Genomic DNA, 20,938 nt, shown 5'->3' with positions numbered 1-20,938 from the left:
TAGGTGTGTCTCTCTTAGGAGACTTAGCTCCTAATTCCTGTGCCTACACCAGAGGGTCTCCAACTCTAGCATGAATAGAAACCCCCAGAGGCTGCATGAGAACTCAGAGCCCCGACCTCACGCCCTCATTTCTGATTCTGGAGCAGCCTGAGAACTTGCATCTCTAACAAGTTTCCAAGTGATGCTGCTGGTTCAAGGACCACACTTTGAGAATCCATATCATACCACATCCCATTTCCTAGAAAATCATGTAAGCACCAACTTTGGAAACTTAGAATGACGATGACCAAGGTCGAAATTGACCACTGATGTTAGATCTGCACAGGTGCAGGTAACAGCCGTCGTGTTTCTAGAGCACCTCTTCTGAGAGAGGATGGTGCCATGAGACAGAGATAATTCACCTGTTGTAGGTTTTATTCTGGTATTCCCTTGGATTTCCGAGAACACAGGTGTCCTGCATCATTAAAAAAAATAAAAGAATGTACCACCACCGTTCACTTGTACAAATAGGCCATTTTTGAAGTTCAGTAATTTTCCATTAGAAGTATGACATTTGTTTTTCAAACTATACTTAGTTTAGTTTATTTTCATTCAATAAGACCTTGTGTATTCTGATTCTGTCTAAACACTGTGACTGTTATCTTGGAGAATATCATCAGAATGCTAATACTAATAAGCACATAGAGCTGATTTACTATGAAGAAAGGCTTGCAGATCTTGGATCAGATCTTGTGTCCTATTAAAATTCAACAATGACTCCTAGGGAATTTTATTAGTAATAAACAGAAGCAAAAAGTAGTAAAAGAAGAAATGTCATTTAAGTTTCCTGGTTATAGTCACTTTGAAAACAACAGACACTTTGAGGACAGATTTTTGTGTTCTTTGGACTGATTGAGTTTCACCTGAATTAAGATTTCAACGGCACATTTGAAACCTGAAATAAAGCTGATTGACTTGTCGATAATCTGTTCTGAAGCCTTCAGGAGAAAAGCTTTGGCGCCTTACCTTTCTGCCACTTAATAGCAAAGATAACAGCCCAGGTGTGAAACTGCCAGTAAAATACAGGCGATTGTCTTACATAGGATTCAGGAAAAAAACAGCACCCTAAAATTGGCCGCAGTGCTTTTGCTCTGAGAAATGTTACAGTAGTATATGGGACTCAAAGCTACACATATTCTGAAGGAAAATAGAGACTAGTAGTGTGTGGGACAGAATTTTTGGGCGCTCATTTCCAAACATCTTAGGTGGTATTATTTGTGGGGGAGAACTTAAAAAACAAACATTAATTAATTATCTGGTGACTTCGTGAGTGGAGGAAGAGTTTCCTTGAGTGTTAAGTCCAAAATGAACTACCTGTACAGGTTAGTTCTGGCAGCTGCTGCTAGGCATGTCCAGAATGGAACCAAAGGTTCTCCTGTGAGCTTCCATTTCCCGGCAAATACTAACTGGAAGCAAGTGATCTGCTAGAGACCAAGAGCCCTGTATGTGTTCCTCCTGAACTGACAGCTGCACTGGAATTAACACAGTGCGAGAGGTGCGGGAACCCGCCGCCTGGCTGGCAACGACAGGCAGGTTGTCATTTTTTCCGAGACCTTCAAGTTCGTACCGAAGGCGGATTCTGGTGCCACGCACACACTGTTGCTTTGAGACTGGTGTCTTCATCTCCTGGCTCCAGCACAACCAAGGAAACATTCAGGGCTGTTCCCCTAGGAGTGGGGTCCAAAGGGATGCTAGAGGATTATTTTTCCTCCTGCATTTGCGGTTGCCCAGGGATATTTATCAGTGGGGACACAGCAAGATGCCAGGCAAAGACCCTATAATGTAAAGTAAGGTGCTCCCCAAAGCAGATTAGGAGACTCGGGCTGGTGTGCGAGCGCACGCGCCTGCGTGTGTGTGTGTGTGTGTGTGTGTGTGTGTGTGTGTGTGTGTGCAGGACGTGCAGGCCAAGTGCGCTGAAATGCAGCTCTCCTCTTTGCCTGCAAAGAGTTGCTCCACTGCCCCCCCTGCCCAGCGCACTCAGGGAGCGCCAGGGGGAGTCCTCGCCGGCCAGGGCTTCCCGTACCCCGGGAGTGCCGAGGGCTCGCCTGGCGGAGCTTAGCGCAGCCTGCTCGGCGCTGCCAGCGAGAGGGCGGAGGTGGACACTGGGCTTCTGTGTGCCAGCCGCAGCCGTTGGTTGGCTGGCGCCCAACCCTGGGGCATGCCGCGGAAGCCCGACCAGCACGCACGGTGAAAGACTGGTTTAGTGGTGGCTTGACCCCGGCGCCCAGCAGAAGCCCGCATCAGGAGCCCAAGCGGTGGGGCTGCTGGGGTCCGCTCTCGGGGCGGCAGCTGCGGGAGCCGGGCATCCCCGGGTTCCAAGGGAAGGAGGAGGCATGGCTTCTGTGTTCACGTGTGGAGTGGAGGACTTGCTGTTCAGCGGCAGCCGCTTCGTGTGGAACTTGACCGTGTCCACGCTGCGGAGATGGTACACGGAGAGGCTGCGGGCTTGTCACCAGGTGCTGCGGACTTGGTGCGGACTGCGAGACGTGTACCAGGTAAGAGAGGGCACGCGGCACCCGAGGGCCCTTGCAGGATGCCTGGCGCTCGTGGGAAGCCAGTTCCACCTGTATGATTTTATTCTCTCCCTCCCTCCACCTCTCTCTGTTTAAACTCCTAGCGGGCTGCTTTACTCTTGGGTCAAATGCTGTAGGTAACTGCCTGATAAAGCTTGCGAATGTTTCCCACTGGACATGGGGGGCACTTGCGAATTAGTCACCAGCATTGGCAGACATCTGTTGTGGAGTGATGGTGTCCTGGGTGGCGCTCAGCTAAGAAAGCTGAAGCTTTCCAGCAGAGGGTCTGCAGGAAGTAACCTTGACATTCAAATGATTTCTTTTTTATTTCATTGGGGGTTGAAATGAGCATTTCAGGAGCAATGATTTCACAGCAGTTTAGTCAGAGGGGTATTAATGGATTTGCATTCTTCCCTTTGATTTTATTTCACTTTTCCATATGGCAGCCCCAACCTGCTAGGCAGAGCCAGGAAAACCTGATTCTGTGTCTACTAGCTTTTGGAAAAAAGGACAGCAAATTGTGAACACTTTGCAGGAGGATGATGGGCCGGGGAAGGGAGGGGTGGCCTGGCTGAACACTGAAATGCTTACATTTGGATTTACTCCCTGTCACACAACACAGACTCTTTATTTCTCTGCTAGGTCCCATCCTGCAGGGAAAAATGCAGCAACTTTGTGCAACTAGGAGATGGTACATCCTCTCTGGGACTACAGCTTCCCTGGGGTTTTTTGTTCGTTTTTTTGTTTTTAAACAGTCATTTGTGGATTTAAAAGTCCTGTGTTTTGGTTGTTAATATCTTTAAGGTTTTCAAAAATGTACATAGCCTTTAAGCAGATTATACCTGGTGTTCACTACAGGAATATAGCATCACACTTTTTTTTCCCTGTGATATGGAATAGCTTTGTTGCTGTTTCTAGCCTCCCCCTACCCTGACCCCATTCCTAGTATGGCTATAATTTACATCTTACTGTGCTCAGTCTTATATGTGATCAGGCCCCTGGCTTTGACAAGCCGTAGTCTTCCATCCATCAAGCAAAATGAAAAGACCAGCACTGAAGCAAAACTGTGGGCGTCTAAAGAATCAGCACCCCCTGTCATACTTGACATCTGTGTCATCCTTGTTAAAATGTGAGGGACATTTTACTTTGCTTTCACACTCCTGCTTTGGATAACATGTCTGCAATGTCTTGTATTTTTGAAAAAATTCAAAAGCCAGGTTGATAACTGGGCAGCCTGTGGGGTTGAGAGTGCTATGGAACTGTGGATATACCCCATCTGGCTGTATTACACAGATCATCTGGCTTTTTGGAGCCAGAGGTGTGTGTCTGCCTCTTGGCCTTTTTCTGTTTTGGGAAATCATTATTCAGTTTGGGTTGCAGGAGAAGTGAACTTGATATAGTTTTGCTTTTGCTTTTTAATGTTTGAGAAACTTTCAAAAAGAGAACTCGAGTATGGTAGCCAGCCAAACAGCCTCCATGCCTCTCTCCCCAAGGATTCAGGAGACTTATGGATTATCTGTTCTACTCTTAGTGACCATCTCAAAAATGAAGTTTCAAGAAACCTGCGACATCATGGGTTCTTTATAAGGTTGATCAATAATTATTTTTATGCAGAACAGCAACTTGAAGGATTAACCTACTAAACTATAGGTTTTCTCTTTTGTAAAATGAATAGTGACTGAGCCAGAACCCTCTCATATTGATAAGAAAGAACATCTAAAATAATGACGGCCATTTTATGAGGATTGAGTCATAAGTACAAAATGACCTCTAAGTTTAAAATTTCCTGTGTCTTTGGAGAAATAAGATTTTAAAATATTTTAAAACTTTGGGAGCACCATAGGTTCCTTTATTGCACAGCACAGAATTGTTAGCAACGAAACACCATTTTCTCCAACACCTTTGAAATATTGAGCAAGAAGGTAGTGACTTAAATTGTACAGAACTGAAAGGCAGTAAAATGAACTGGTTAATACCTTTAGTTCTGAGTTAAAAAGACGTAGGAGTGAATCCCACCTCTGCCTATGAATGACTATGGGTAAGTTACTTAATCTTATTATGTTTCAGTTTCATTATTTATAAAATGGGAAATGTAATAATACTAATTACAGAGATTGCTAAGAGAATTAATTAACATATAAGATATTTAGCACAGTGCCTAGAGTTCAGGAAGCATTCAATAAATGTTACCTATTTTGTCAGTTAGGTTTTTAGTGTTTTGTTTTGTTTTAATTATAATAGGAAACCCAACTCAAACTAACCTACAGAATAAAAACAAGGGACTTCTTTGACACACTGAAAAGCTAGCAGCAGAATGAGATTCAGGTATGGTTTGATCAGGGCACCATGCTTGTGCCCCATGATTCTGTCAGCCCTGTCTTATTCGTGTGTTGGCTTTATCATCAGCTTATTTCTTTTCTTATGATAGCAGAAAGGCACAGCAGTTCCAGAGCTTAGATACACATATCAACCCATCCAGATAGAAAATTTCTCATACCCACCAACTATCAAAAAACTGTCCAGTTTGCACTCTGATGTGTCAGCTTAGGGTCTGTGCCCACCCCCAATGTCATGCACTGATTGGCACAAGGAATGGGATTATAATACATGCATTCTTGGTGGGAATGATATGGCCCCCAAGAGGCAAAAATAGTTTCCTGAGGGTAGAAGGAGGTCAAAAAAAATACTCTTTTTGTGTATAAAGCACAGATATGCAATACATAAACAGATATTCAGTATATCTGTGGCATTAGAATATGAGGGGGTCTAGCTAACAAAAAATATCTTAAAAGGCTTCTTAAGGGGGTGATAATAAATAAAAACGTTGAGAAATATTATAATGATGGGTTTAGGCTCATGGAAGAGCAGACTTATTTCTGAAGCTGGGAATAAGCTTGGCCCCTCCAGAACACATAGTTGCTAAACAGCAACGGAGGGTCAATGCTTCGTTAAAATACAATCAGCAGCGTCCACTGCACCTGCATTATCAGAATAAATCTAGAGCTCTTTAAATAAAATAATTGGTTATTTTTCAAGGTAAGTATAAAGACTGATGCACAAACACATTTGTAAGTATTTTGCCATAATAATTTGAGTTAAGGAGGTGGAGACCCATCATTAGGAAACCCATGTTGCTATCCCATAATTATGAATTCTAACCTGGAGAGGAAAGGGACGGCCGAGTGGTTCAGTCGGCTAAGAGTTCGCTCAAGAGTGTGAGCTCTGAGCAACAGCGGTTCAATGCCCGGCCCGAGCTGAGCTGCCGCTAAGCTGCCAACAGGTGGCAGGATGGCTCGGCTAAATAAATAAATAAACAAACAAATAAATAAACTGGAGAGGTGAATGTCCCATTGTACTGCCCAGCTTCCTGGCATACAAACTGGAAACACATACCACAGAGTTACATATTTTATTGAACCCCAATTTTTTCTATCATATTGATGATAAAAGGTGTCATTTTTCATGCTTCTAGTCTGAATAGTCTTGCTGGTAAGGAAATCCAGACCTCAATCACTCTAGAGAAAAATAAGGGTGGGGTGGGAGATATCCATTACATGAAATACCTGGCCGTCCCCTGGGGGGTTTTGTTTATTCATATACTATAAGTGAAGTAAGATCTCCCACCTATTCATAAGGAATCTGTCAATAATATCATTGCCTGGCTCACAGAGCATCGTTTCTTTGGAATTAAAGCCTTTCTCTGCTTATAGATACTGAAGAGACAAGTGCCTTAATTTGCCAAGAACCATGAATAATGAAGATACTAGCTATAAGGCATTTCTGTTGTAATGTGACTAAATGAAAAGCAGGCTGAGGCTGCCTTTTAACAAAGACTTACTATGTGAGTGAAGGTTTGAATTAGGCTAAAGTTGCAGGCATGGGATAGTCACCTTCAATTTTGGGCTACATTCTACATGCTGATTTGTCAGCCATGTATCTATCCTGCTTCTATCTTGCCTAGAAGGGTTGGTTGCCTTATAGATATTAATTAGGTTTAACAAGCAATTAAGGCAGAAAATGATGGGAGAATGTTGTTTAAAAAAATATCAACACCATTTGCTTTTCAGTAAGTGTGACATGTTCTAACCAAGCCCTCAATTTGTGAGTTGGGATTATGTTTTCTCTTCCCCTCCAATGTTTCAAAGGTAGAATTTCGTACAAACTTTGAATAAAGTCATTGCCTCCAGCAGGATAAATGTGGGCAGAATCTGGGATACTTGAGTCACCGTAAGAGACTGGGTCAACTCCCCTGAGGCAGGCAGCTGGCACTGAGTGGGTCACATCGAATGCAGAACACGGCAGAGACTATAGACTCAGACTTGAGCAACTTTGACCTTGAGCACATTGCTTTCCCTCTCTGAGCCCTATTTCCTCCTGGGTAAGAGGGGAGAACGGCAGTGCTTGCATTGTGTGGTAGGGTGAGAAATTCATGAGATAACGGATATGACACGGAGCGCCTGGCCTGGCACGAGCAAGTGCTCAATAAATGTCAGCTCCTGGTTAAGTAAAGGACTTAACACCAGACCCATACAAGGTGCTTGATAAAGGGTGCCTATGGGCATTACTATTGTTTTCATAAGTGAAACCAGCTCTCTGGACACTAAATTCAGCAAGAGGTTGTGGAGTTTCCACAGTAATGTGGATAGGGTGGCCCTGGGATGTTTGAACTTGGGTTCCACACAGTACACTCACATTTTCTTCAAGCCATACATAAAATCTAGGAGACCACAGACGGCTTACGCTAGGGTCTCTAAGGAGATGATCTCTCTATATCCAAGGCCCGGATGACCCATAAAAGGGTCACACCTGCACTTTGCATCCCACCACACTGTAGGGGAAATCCAAGTCCCCCCAAGGGCAAACTTCCCAGTAAGCATCCAGTAACCAGTGCATTTCAAACCATACACACTCTGCTTGCCCCTACCCTTCACTCTCCACAGTCCTCTGAATTATTTAGACTAGATGGGGGACTGACAAACTATGACCCACAGGAAAACACTAGCCTGCCTTCTGTTTTTGTAAATAAACTTGTATTGGCACATGGCCTCCTGCTTTTGTAAATTAAGTTTTATTGGCACACTGCCCCGCTCATTGTTTACACGTTGTCTTGTGGCTCCTTTTCACTACAGCAGCAGAACTGAGCAATTGTGACTTAACTACTTAGAGCTGAGTAGCTGATACTAAGACTGTATTGGCCACAAAGTCAAAAATATTTACTATCAGGCCCTTTACAGAGAAAGCTGGCCAATCCCTGGACAGGAAAAAAAGCAATGTATTTGGTAGAGAATGGTAGAGGAAGAAATGCCCAGAATGTAATCATAGAAAATCAGAACTTGAAGGACTATGGAATAATTTTTTCATCAAAAACCTAGTCACTAGGAAATTCAGAAGGAAATGTTCAGGATGAGTGTTCAGTTCGCCTTTACTAGGCTCTTCCTTGTAGAACACAATGACTGGTGTTATAGATTGATTCACTCATTTGTCCATTTATTCATACCTAAAAATCATCAAGTGTTCACCATGACCCAGTTGCTTTGCCAAGGTGTTAGCAACACAGAGTCAAAATAGACATTTTTCTTGCCATCCTAAAGAAATATTTTGTCGAGTAGGAGAGACAGTTAAGGAAATCAAACTATGGAAAAGCTTTGCCAGGCTGCCCTAGATGCACGTGACGGGGGTCTAAATCAGACAGGAGTACTGCAAAGTGGGGACGGTGTGGGGGGTGGGGGGCGGAGCCAAGGAAGCTTTCTGGGGGAGCTGGTTCTCAAGCTGAGGTTTGAAGGGCAAGTAGGAGTTAGGTAGGCGACAAAAGGCAGAGGGCATTTCAGGAGTGGGACAACATGGCTTTGAGGGATTCTGCAGAGCTTTTAAGGCTGATGGGCAGGGAGAGAGAGAGAGAGAGAGAGAGAGAGAGAGAGAGAGAGAGAGAGAGAGAGAGAGAGAGACGGAGTCGGGCAGACAGAGAAATTTTGTTTGAGAATAACATCTGATCTTGGTTGATCTTATATTTTAAGATTAGGATTTTGATGTTTTTCTCCAGAACTTTGGAGGGAGGGGATGATTGATTGAGAGCAGTGAGACCGATAGATGTGGGAGAGGATGGCCTAGTGGAGGTAGGAAGGGAGGGACATTAGGAGGCTGTTGCATTGACGTGGATGTATTAATCAGGATGGGATGGGTTTTACTATGGCAACAAACAGCCCCAGGATCTCAGTGGCTCAAAACAATAAGGGCTTATTTTTGGTTTACACTACCAAATCACAGGCTGTGTGTCAGCTGTGTTCATCACTGTCGCTCAGGCTCACAGAATGTTCCTAAACATTGCCAGTTGTCATGAGAGTGATTGAAGAGCTCTTTGGGACGTTGCACTGGAAATTAGGTGCTTGGCCTCTCTGTGGCTTATGTCATTTCTTACAAGCCACTGGTCAGAGCAGGTCACAAAACCCACTCAACCATGGGGCCAGGAAAGGCAGTGTTCCCACGGAACAGCGTGAATGCTGATGCAGATTCGCTTCCTGAGGGAACAGACTCTGGAACTCAGATGAACAAGGAGGAAGTTTACTAGACGGCACTCTGAGGACCAAGGCCCGTAGAAGGGAATGGAAAGGAGTAGGACTGTAAGAGGAAGAAGTTTGGTTACAATTTAGGCTCAACAAGAGCCTCAACTGACCTCACAGGGAGCTCTGAAACTGAGAGTTGTCCCCAGTTGAAACAAGAGGGCTGGGTCTTCCTTTCATCTTCAACAAGCCATAATTGGAGGTGGGCTGCCCTTGGGCAGGCAGTGTGACCCTGGGTTAGGCAGCGCTCTCTCTCAGGGAGGACACTTCCCAGAGGGAGGTGAGAGAAGAGAGTTGTCATCTCACAATCTCGACAGCTGAGGAAATAAGTCCGGGCAGCAAGCACATCACAGCATCTTCTACAAATGTCTGTCCAGCGGTTGCGAGGATCAGAGCCTGAGCTCCGGTGGGTCGGCGGGATGGAAGTGGGCAACGACTGCATTTAGGTGAAGGATGAAGAAGAACCTAGCTTTAAAATGGCCTCTCAGGGCGGTCTCCTGATTGGATCCTACACTCTCCTGAAGGGATGGGTAGCCATGGAGTCAGCTACTAGTAGTAACATATAGAGAAAGGAAACTTGGCTGACAAATGAAATGTGAGTCCACTTATTACTGAGAAAATTCATCTTCCACCTTATCTGTAACCAAAGATGCAGTTTTATGGCAGGGAACTAAGATGCCAAGGTACCCAGAAACCGGGAAGCAAAACTATCTTAATGTTTTAACCCACCACTTGATGTAAATCAATTTCTAAAAGATCATGTCATTTCAGATCAACAAGATCAGTGCCAGGATTTTTGAAAAATGTTTTTAAACCTTTGTTACACAGCTTGAAAACACAAAGTTAAGAATAGACTCTCCTGCCTTTTCAAATTGGTGTTTGTTTTCCTCATTCTACCTTTTCTTGGTGGAGCCAGAGCATCAAATAACTTCCTGTTCATCCCATACTTATGTTTATTCTGAACATTACATTTGTGACGTCCAATTGGTTATGGTAGAAAAGTGTGAATAGGGAATAAGATCTGTAATTCTAAATTTTATAAACAAAACCATATGACTTACAGCATGGAAAAGAGGCAGAAATTAAGCCTCCATATGTAACCATATATGTGTATATATACATACATAACAGATATACATTATGGCATCCTGGAAATAGTCTTTTGCCATGAAAGGGTCTGGCAAATATGGTAAATTGAATAGTACTATCTTCCCCTAATGTCCTAATAACTTTTAATCTCTTGAATTTTATGTTTGGGCAAAGCTTCCTGCTTAAATTACTATTTTCTCCTTAACTAGTGCTTTTATATAGGCTCACTGCCTTGATTCAACTAATAGCTACTAATTATTAAACAGCTGCCATGTGCTAAGCCTTGTGCTTGGCACTTTGCACGTATTATCATTTTTTTTAACCCTTAAGGATTATTTTAATATGCAAAAATATAAAAGATAATATGGATAAAACTCAAGCACCTACCACTCAATTTTAATGCATCTTAATATTGTACTATGTTTGCTTTAGATACTTTTTGTAATATAATAAGATTTTATAGAATAAGTTGAAACCACCTTTGTACCTCCCTTTTCTCCCTAAAAAATGATCTACCCTAAAGTTAGTGTTTTTCATTCCTGGACATGGTTCATGGTTTTATAACTTCGCTATATATATATATTTGTATCAAATACACACATACACACACACACACACACACACACACACATTTGTATCTTTTCCTTTTAGCAACTATCAGCTTGTTCTCTTTATCTATGGCCTGTTTCTGTTTTATAGAAACAATATATAGTTTTGCAATTGTAAAATTTATGTATGGATGTGTCATTCTTCTACCTTATTTTTCTCTAAACAAGCTTTTCAAATTTATCTCCAAATTCATTTTAAGCCCTGTCTTCAATTACATGAATATATCAATCTCTTATTGATGGATTCAGTGTCCCAAAGTACTACAGTAAAAATATTTGTATTTGCCTCTTTGTGCATATGAACAAGAGCTTCTCTAGTGTATGTACTCACAAGGAGAGTTGTTTGATTTTTAGCATTATTAGATGTTGTGTCTTACCTTTGTCTTTATAACAACTCTTCAAGATGACGGCATGAATCTCACTTTAGTGGTTTTATATGCTTATTAGCTAACAAGTCATGGTGCTGGAATTTAGCAGAGCTCTAGCTGACTCCAGTGCTCAACCTCTTGCCACAGACCTGCTGTTTTCTTTATTAAAAGGTAAATAACACATAAAGGTGGAATTTTATTATTTGTTCACTGATTCATTCACTCAACAAACATTGGATGGAAACATAGCCTAATGCTTTAAAAGTAAGTCTATAAACTCAGACTGCCTGAGTTCAAATCCTAACTCAACTTACGAGGTGTGATCGAAAAATGCGGTGAATGTTTAAATAAAATAAAAAACAATTTATTACAGTAAAAGGCACATTGCCATTAATCCCCCTCAAAATACTCCCCCTCACTTTGAACACATTTATCCCATCGTTCTTGCCACTTTCTGAAGCAGTTATGGAAGTCCTCTTTTGTGAGTGTCTAGTTGGGCTGTCATGGCTGCCACAATGTCCTGAATCCTTTTGATTTGGGGGAAGAGCCAGAAGTCCTATGGTACCAGATCCGGTGAATAAGGTGGTTGAGGACACACTGTAATGTGACAGAGAGCCTTTCTGTTGTGATTAAAACATACAGTGAGCACTGCTGCTGAGTGCCATCCTACAGAAAGGCAGGGATCTTCAATATGGGAAGCTATGATTCGAACCTTAGTAACAATGTGTATGACAAATTTCAACTTGTTTGGTGCAGTCAGTCAGGTGTGAGCTATGGTTGAAAGAAGGTGTGTTTTAAAGTGTGCCATAAATCATGCTTCATCATGACAATGTTCCGTATCACACATCGCTTCTGGTATATGGAAAGTTCTGCCAAATAAAAACATTACGGCGTGTCCTCATCCACCTCATTCACTGGATCTGGCACCATGTGACTTCTGGCTCTTCCCCAAAAGCAAAACGATTCAGGACATCAAGACAGCCACGACAGGGCAACTGAAGTCACTCACAAAAGAGGACTTCCAGAACTGCTTCAGAAAGTGGCAAGAATGATGGGACAAGTGTGTTCGAAGAGAGGGGGAGCATTTTGAGGGGGATTAATGGCAATGTGTCTTTTACTGTAATAAATTGTTTTTTATTTAAACATTCACTGTATTGTTTGATCACACCTCTTATGTTGCCTTGTGAGTTCTCTGAGACTCAATTTAATTATGGTATTTACCTCAAAGAGTTATTCTGGGGTTGTTATAAAAATTAAATGCCAGGCTTAGGGCTGCTCAGCCAGAAATATGGGACATGCTCAAGCCAGATGCTGCTTCTCTGAGTTCCATGAAACTTTGACAAACCCCAGATGCTGCAGCATGAGCCAAGGCAGGAGGTTTGACCGAAAAAGCCACTGGAAGCAGCTTGGGTGGGCCCAAAATTTGGGTGCAGCTGGGTCTCAGAATCACCAGGGCATAGCAAATACATGGTGTTAGCTAGGTTGATGGAGACTCAGATATGGCAGCTGCCTGCATCTGCATGCTGGGAAGGGGGAGGGCTCCACAAAGAAGCAATGGCTCTGCCACCTCCTCCATCCAGGAGAAAGCTGCCCTTCCAACTCTCTTTCTGCAGCCAGACAACTCAGTTTCTCCTGTTTGTCCCTGTCACCTCTCCAGCTATTGCCCCAGCACTGGAGCTCAGAGCCAGTGAATCCATTGGTGAGTAAGTCCACGTGCTTTAAAAGGAGCAACTGGGACACCCGCTGCCCTCTGTCTCACTCAGCTAATATAATCTCTGCTGGTTTCACAACCAGAAATTATGCAGACTTCTCTCCCTGGCTTTGGAACTGGGGCTGAGAAGTTTAGAGTGATGCTGGGACCCCTTGCTCCTTAGGGAGGAGGGGAGGGTACCTCTGCAGCCAAGATAGCGCTCCCAATTTTTAATGGTCATATGCCAGTGTGGGACCAGCCTGTTGTGCATCTCTGCCCCTCCTACCAGTTTTGAGGTGGCTTCTTCTGTATGTCCTTAGTTGTAGGGCTTAGGTTCAGCAAGATTTCATGGTACAGCTTTTTATCAGGAGACTCTGACAACTTAACACTGCCATCTTTTTGCTTTATTCTATGAAAACAAAGACATTCACACCTATTTAATTGTGTTATTTCTTTCTCTCCAAAAGAAAGCTATTAAAATTTCTTCTTTTCAACTCTGAACCCTATTCCAAAGGACTAAGAACCCCAGATTTTCATGCATGAAGGTGATGGGGCTCCACTGACTTCTTTCTCATCTGTGTTATGAGAAACATATGACCTCCTCCCATATGACCCTTAGATTTGCAATTGCTAAGAAGACCCAGTTATTACAAGCATCATGCTATCCTTTGGGTAACGTTGCCAGCAAATATTTTCCCAGGAATCAGTTTGTCTCATTAAAATGTGATTAGATGCTTATTATCTAAGAAAGGAAAGGGCCTTGATAAAATAGGGACATAGAATGGGCTATAGTCAGCTGGACCTGGTTAATATCAAAGCTTCATCATATACCAGCTGTGTGACTTTGAACCAGCCTATTTAATTGCTCTGATCCTGTTTCTTTACCTCTACAAAAGATAAAATAAGATCTACATTTTAAGTTTGGTATAGAGGTGAAAAACAACATTGAGAAATTGTAATTTTGCAAATACAAAAATGTGGACTCCTTATACAAACTTGATCCTAAGCAAAAAATTATCATGCTAGTAGTTACGAGTGTAATCTCTGACCAGGGTTTAAGCTCCAATACCCACATTTAATGAGCTCAATGCCTCATTTTCTTGTGTATGAGATGGGGATGATAATAGTGCCTACTTCGTAGGATTGTTGAGGGGACAACACTAGATCACATAATGAAAATCTCACTAGGGTGCTTGGCTTATGGTAAGCATTTAAAAAGTGTTAGCTATGGTTATTTCTACTTAATGAACATTTTCTATGTGTCAGACATAGCGCTAAGCACTTTATATTTACCATTTCATTTACTTCTCCTAGCAATGAAATGAAATAGGTATTATTAAACCCATTTGGCAGATGTGGAAATTATTTAGAGCTGTTAAGTAACTTGGCCAAGAGCAATGATCTAAGTCCAACTCCCACTCACTCAGCCATTATATGGAATGGACTTAGTTTGCAAACCATTCAGCCTCTTCCTTTTCCACATCTCCCTTGAGTCCTTCCTAGGGCTTCCGCAGTCTCTCATCTCTCCACCAAATCCTGTAGCCACAGCAGGAATTAATAAACTCATTGAGGCTAAATGGCTAATGCCATTTTCCTTCCACAGGCTATTCTCAAGCAGCCTCCAGAGCGATTTGATTAAAAGCAAGTCTGATCATGTCATGCTCCTGTTCAAAACCTCCCAATGACTTCCCAACTCTGAGAAAAAGCCTTCCTTACTCTACCAACAAGGCCCTGCGTGACTGACTGGTACCCACTTGTCTAGGTTCCTCCAGCCCCTACCCCCAGCAAACACACTCAGCCTCCCTTGGCTCCCACCACTCCTCCCCCTTCCACTCACGTCCAGCAACACTGGCCTCCTTGCTGTCCCTTAAACCAGCCAAACACATTCCAGTTTCAGAGCCTTTGCCCTTGGATTTGGCTCTGCCTGGGAACCTGGTCTCTCTGGCATCCACATGGCATGCTCCCCTTACTTTCTGCAGGTCTTTCTTCACGTGCCACCCAACCAGAGGTCACTTCTGACCATTCTCTTATTTTGTTTTATTTTCCTCTGTAACCCTGTCACCACCTGATGTTAGCATTTACTTGTTTATATGCTCATTGTGTCTCCCTGACCACAATGTCAGCTGAAGGCTTGCTGGAACTTTTCTTTGTTCACTAGCATCCTCAGTGCCTAAAACCTCATATGTCCTTAGGAAATATTTGTTGACTAAATTAACAAAGGAATTTGCTTTGCATTTTAATAATCCTGTTGTAGCCACTCTGGGGAAATGGCTAGGGAGAGGTAAGAGCTGCTAGGAGGCCCTTTCTGATGTCCAGCTGAGAGATGGTGGGGGCCTGGGCTGAGTGGTTGCAGAGTGTGATCTAGGAAGATGCTAAGAATTCGGAAAATCCGGGAAGCGGCATTAGGGAGACTCTGTCCAAAGAGGGTGTTTGAATTCTAGGAAGTTTTGGAAACTTCATACAGGGAAAAAGTCATGCATGTTGAAATGTATGTGTGTGTGTGTGTTTATTCTTTCTCGTTATGGAAAATAACCCCAAGCCAGTGTAAGTGGAGTGAGAATACATTTGTTTGGGTTCTCTGCTGGCCATGATATTAGGGAAGCAGCAGTTTAGAGAGGAGCACAGGTTATTTCCTCCAGCTCCTGTGAAAACAGACTCACCCGAGGACCCTGGCTTCGTGTCCAGCCAGCTGCGAGTCCCTAATCGTGCCCGGCACAAGGTGGGGACATTGGCAGTTTCTGCAGCTCTTGTCAGCTCCAGCTGTCAAGTGATTCCTGTTTCCTGTGCCCAGCCCTGTGGTTAGGCTCTGGAAGGTGCCCGTTTTGCCTAACCAACGCTGACAGACACCTCAGAACTTTTGCTTTCTCTTTGGGCATTCTGTGGACGCTACTTTTTCATTCTGACCCAGTCTCAGGTCCTTCCCATCCACTGGAGTTAAGGATGGATGGATCCTTTGGATTTGCCTGGATTCTTGAGAGAAAAAAACAAAAAATTTTTCTGGTCCTCATTAGTGTTTAATTAAAAGCTTTCTTTCCCCAAGTCTTCGGCTGCATCCAAGCTTTTTAAAATTCTGCAAGCACAGACAATATTATAAAGAGAGTTTGACCCTTTGAGTTACAAGAGCTAGTTATTCTGTCTAATCATCAACCTCAAATAATGACAGAATCATAATCTCTAGAACAAAATGTAATATTAGGTATTGCCCAAATATTTCCTCAATACAGAGTACATTTATTTTTAATAAGTAGTCTACTACCAATTTTTAAACAAAATTAATGTTTAAGTTTGAAACAATTTGATCAGAGTATAAAGAATCTTAACTCCCATCTTATACTTAGATTTATGGGGCTCTTTCTTCCATAAGGTTTTATATATTTTATATCTAGGTATTGATGCCAGATATAGTTCCATCCGAACTCATAAGATTTTGCTCTCAAATTCTTTTTGGAAATGAGCTTTTTTTTTTTTTTTTTTTTAGTGAATGTGTTTTTCCTTTAATAAATTTCTGAATTTACTAAAGAAGCCAATTCTGAGTTAAAAAAAAAATTCGAGATGTTAGTGCCAGAGTTTGAACAGTGCCCTTTATTCACTACTAAGTTGCATCAGTTTAATATTTTTCCAGGCTATTTTTCCATAAACACTACACTAGGTTACAAATGTAGCAAATATTTGCCACACCTTTATGCTGTATATTGTGTGTTTTAAGTAAATCAATTTTAATTATGTTCTTTCTTTCTTTTTTGCTTTTTTCTCTTTTTTTGTGTATTTTCTCTGAGCTGAATAGGTCATGTTTAAATGTATAAATAAATAAATTTTATATGTGTACCTATGTGTTTACACATATAGGTACATATATACAAAAATGTGTAAATATGTATACATGTATATGTGTATATGTAATAGTATATGGCTGGCTGTATCAGAAGTTTTTCCAGTAAGTGAAACCATAAGTCAACATATTCACCAAATACAGCTATGCCCCCCAGTCTTCAACATCACATCTAAAGTTATATTATGACCCTGAAATAAGTAGTCAGTACCAATAATATGGCTAGGTTCCATAATGGATTGTATTTTTTAGGAAGTTGCTATCAATTTTGATGAAGTTCAGCAAATGAAAATTTGGTGAACAACTTCACCTGTTCTCCTTGATTTAAAAAGAAGAAAGTAGCAAACAAGAGTACTGGTTATGGCAAAAGCTCCTGTATCACTGCCTGGCTTGGTCCAGGAAATGGGGCCGTCCCCTGGGCTGCCACACTGGAGGGACTGAGCATTAAGCAGGGAGCCATGGAGCAAGTTGCTCAAAATACAGAGTCTGCCACTACAGGTGGGGCTCAGGCATGAGGGGCCATGAGAAGGAAGACAGGAAGCAGCCTGGGAAACAGCAGTGTCTCCCTTGGCCACAGCAGCTCATTCATTATTTACAGCTATTTAATGACCTCAGTCTGTTTTAAAGACATTGTAATGAGATGAACACTTTTATCTGTTTCCTTTGACGGGTTTGCACATATCCTTTGGGAGCTAAGGATGTTGGAGTCAGATGGATGTGAGTTTCAATGCTGTGCTTCATTCATTACTGGCTGGGTGACCCAGAGCATGATGCTTAACCCCTTTGTCCTCAGTTTACTCATCTACGAAATGGGAACATAGTATCTCATAATATTGTTGTCATGTTGAAATGAGAGAATGTCATATGACTGTGTAGACCAGTGCCTGGGACATGACAAGAACTCAACAAATTGTAGTTTAAGAAAAAGGCTCTGGCTCCTAAAATAGGCAAAAAAAGAAAAGGAAAGGCATTCTACAGATGGTATGCCCTCTTTCTCTCTCATGTACATGAAGTTAATTTAAATAAGGATAAGAGGGGAGATGGATATTTTGAAGCAAAAATCTTAAATTGTTATTCTTCTGGTAACTTGTTACAGCCTTTTTGTAGGACAGTTTAGCTATATACAGCCAAAATGTAAGATATGTGCTCTCTTTGACCAAACATTTCCATTTCAGAAATCATCTTAAGGTCATGCTCACATATTGGTATATGTGCAATGATTTTTAGTGCACCATTATTTGAAATAGCAAACCAGTGGAGACATAAATTAGAGAATTATTAATTAAATGATAGTACCAGTTGACCCTTGAACAACACAGGTTTGAACTGCACAGGTCCACTTATATGTAGATTTTTCTCAATACTGTAAATGTATTTCCTCTTCCTTATGATTTTCTTAATAATGTTTTCGTTTGTCTAGCTAGATTTATTGTAAGAATACAGTATATAATATATATAACACAAAAAATATGTGTTAATTGACTTTATGTTATCAGTAAGGCTTCTGGTCAACAATAAACTATTAGTAGTTACTTGTGGATTTTCAACTTTGCGGGGGGTGGGGTAAGGCGGTTAGGTGAGCGCCCTAACCCCAGAGTTGTTCAAGAGTGAATGGTACCTCTGTACCATGGAATTCTATGAGATAAGTAGGAAGAATGAAGTAGAGGTATATGGCACAGCCCCCAAAATTGTCAGTGGTATATTTTTGGGTAAAAATGAAAGCAAAAACAGAACAATATACAAGATGTGTGTATATGTATCTATAGAGAGAAATAGATAAGACATATGTAAGAAATGTGTGTCTGTGTTCCTGTACCTGGGAAAATAGACTTGGCACTATGTACACCAAACCATTAACAATTTTTACCCCTGGGAAATGTAAGTGGATGAAGGGAGAGATGTTTCTACTTATTTTACTTTCATAATTCTGAATTTAAATTTTTATACCTAGGATATACGTGATTTTGCAATTTTGTAAACCTTCCTATTCACAACATTGGATCCAGGCTATTGTGTAGAGCCTTTCTGGAGAATAGGGACCTGTCCGGTTTCACCTCATATCACAGCACCCTGCATGTACCAGCGTTTCTCCAAGTGTTTATCTAGTGTGTCCATTAATAATGCTCATTAATTATTATTGACATGATTATTAATGGATGAAAAGTAATATTTGTGCTCATTTGAGAATCATAGAGTTTTTTATCATTAAAATAACATATGTTAAGGGCCGGTCGAGTGGCATGTTTGTTAAGAACTGGCTTGGGACGCCAGAGGGCCCCGGTTCAGATCCCACATATGAGGGCCAGTGACGCTGCCCTCTACAGCTAAGATGCTGAACAACAGCTCAACCTGTAGCTGGGCTGCCATGAGTCGCCGGCGACGGCGTAGGCTGTGGCCATTGCTGCAGTGGGCTGCCATGGGCTACCATGTGTAGCCAGCAGCCAGAGTGAGTGGCCCTCAAGCTGCCACGAGCAGCCGTCCAGAAACCGGTGACTGATCTGCCTCACCCTGGAAGAGCGCAATGATGGTGCCAACTTGGGCTAGTGAAGCAACGTCCTCCACAACTAGACTGAAGAACAAAGCAACTTGTCTGTTCCCCTTCCCCCAATTCCCCAGCGCTGTTCCCATCCCCCAATTCCCCAATACAAATCTTAAAAACAAACAAACATATGTTAAGTTTAACTGTTGTAGAAATGCATGGCTTAAAAGTGAGAGTGCTTTATCAGTGGAACCTATTCATCAGATAGTTTCTAAACATATAGTGACATACATATTACATTCATATGAATTTTTACAGAGGTGGAATCATCCTATACATTTTATTTTGAAATGTATTTACTTGCTAACATGTCTTAGATACTAATCTTTCACACTATTTTTTATAACTTGTGTATTCAATGGTATGAATGTACCATAATTCATTTCAACAGACCCCTATCAATTGACATGATTTTTACTAAGACAACACTACGGTGAATATCCTTATATGTAAAACATTTGGGGGAGAATTTCTATACGATAAATACCTTGTTTGGAAGGAATTTCAATTTCCAAAAAGGTTGTACCAATTTATGCTGCCACTGAACGAAAAGAATCTTTTTCCATACGCGAGCCAACAACTTTTGATTTATACCATTCTACTAGCCAAAAACTTATATTTTACGTCTATTTTTATTTTGTTTCATTTATTAGTGGAGCTGTCCAATCTTCATAACTTTCATGTGGGCCAAAATGCTTGGAGGACTGGGATTGTTCTTGCCTGAGAACATCCGGGGAAGCACATTCTGCATTATATCACAGTATAAATTGATTCACATGATTTCACAGCCAGACTTGAGAGCAAATTTGACCCTCTTAGAAATGTTCGTCATCTCAAAGTGATATGGAATTTCTTTGTATAGTTAAAATAAGTTTATGCAGAGCATTGCTGGCTAAAATCCAAGTATCATAAAGATAGATTTTTCACATAGCCCCTCTGTCATGCACAAAAGTCTTAAGATTTAGAAATAGCTGAGGAAGTTCTTCTTCACATTCACCATTCTGTCCGATTTCGTACAGTAGTCTCCCCTTATTCATGGTTTTGCTTTCTGCCATTTCAGTTACCTGTGGTCAACTATAGTCTGAAAATATTAAATGGAAAATTCTAGAAATAAACAATTCATAAGTTTTAAATTGCATGCTGTTCTGAGTAACATAAAGACATCTTGTGCCATCCTGCTTGGTCCCGCTGGGGACATCAGGCATTCGTTTGCCCAGCGTCCCCACCTGTTACCTGTTCTCTGCCTCTTAGCCTCTTTGTAGCCGTCTTAATTATTGGCTGTTGAGGTATCATAGTGCTTGTGTCCAAGCCACCCTGTTTTACTTACTAATGCCTTTTTACTTACTTACTTACATATTGTTATAATTGTTCTGTTTTATTATTGTTGTTAATCTCTTACTGTGTCTAGTGTATAAATTAGACTTTATCATAGGTATATGTGTATAGGAAGACAACATAATATATAAAGGATATCTGTGGTTTCAGGCATCCACTGGGGGTTTTGGAGCATATTTCCATGGTTAAGGGGGGACTACTGTATGGTTTCCCCATTTACTATTAAGTGGATTTCAGCAATTTTATTTTATATTCTCTATATATACTCTAAACTTCATTTAAATAAGCTGGAAAAGGATCATCAAAGCATTTATCTATTTATCTATCTACCTATCTATTTATTTATACAAAGAATAAAGCTTGGAGCAGAA

At 41.5% G+C, this 20,938-nt stretch overlaps 1 protein-coding gene across 4 annotated transcripts in view; it reads left to right on the top strand.

The window, feature by feature from the left end:
* The window catches only part of FRMD4B (FERM domain containing 4B), a 373,285-nt gene that overhangs the window by 182,016 nt on the left and 170,331 nt on the right, over positions 1–20,938 (top strand). The window contains exon 1 of one of the 4 annotated variants that reach the window (XM_019661069.1): positions 1,988–2,534. The exons of 2 other annotated variants lie outside the window; for them this stretch is intronic. In XM_019661069.1, coding sequence (XP_019516614.1) covers positions 2,373–2,534 — 162 coding nt within the window. In that variant the 5' untranslated portion in view covers positions 1,988–2,372. Of the gene's footprint in view, positions 1–1,987; positions 2,535–20,938 lie in introns of those variants that run through there. One more of the 4 variants, XM_019661065.1, reaches the window with a different exon arrangement.

Source organism: Hipposideros armiger, unplaced genomic scaffold (genome assembly GCF_001890085.2).
Source record: "Hipposideros armiger isolate ML-2016 unplaced genomic scaffold, ASM189008v1 scaffold_334, whole genome shotgun sequence".
Lineage (NCBI taxonomy): Eukaryota > Metazoa > Chordata > Mammalia > Chiroptera > Hipposideridae > Hipposideros > Hipposideros armiger.
The sequence above is the reverse complement of the archived record's forward strand: the minus strand, read 5'-3'. Positions and strand labels throughout refer to the sequence as shown.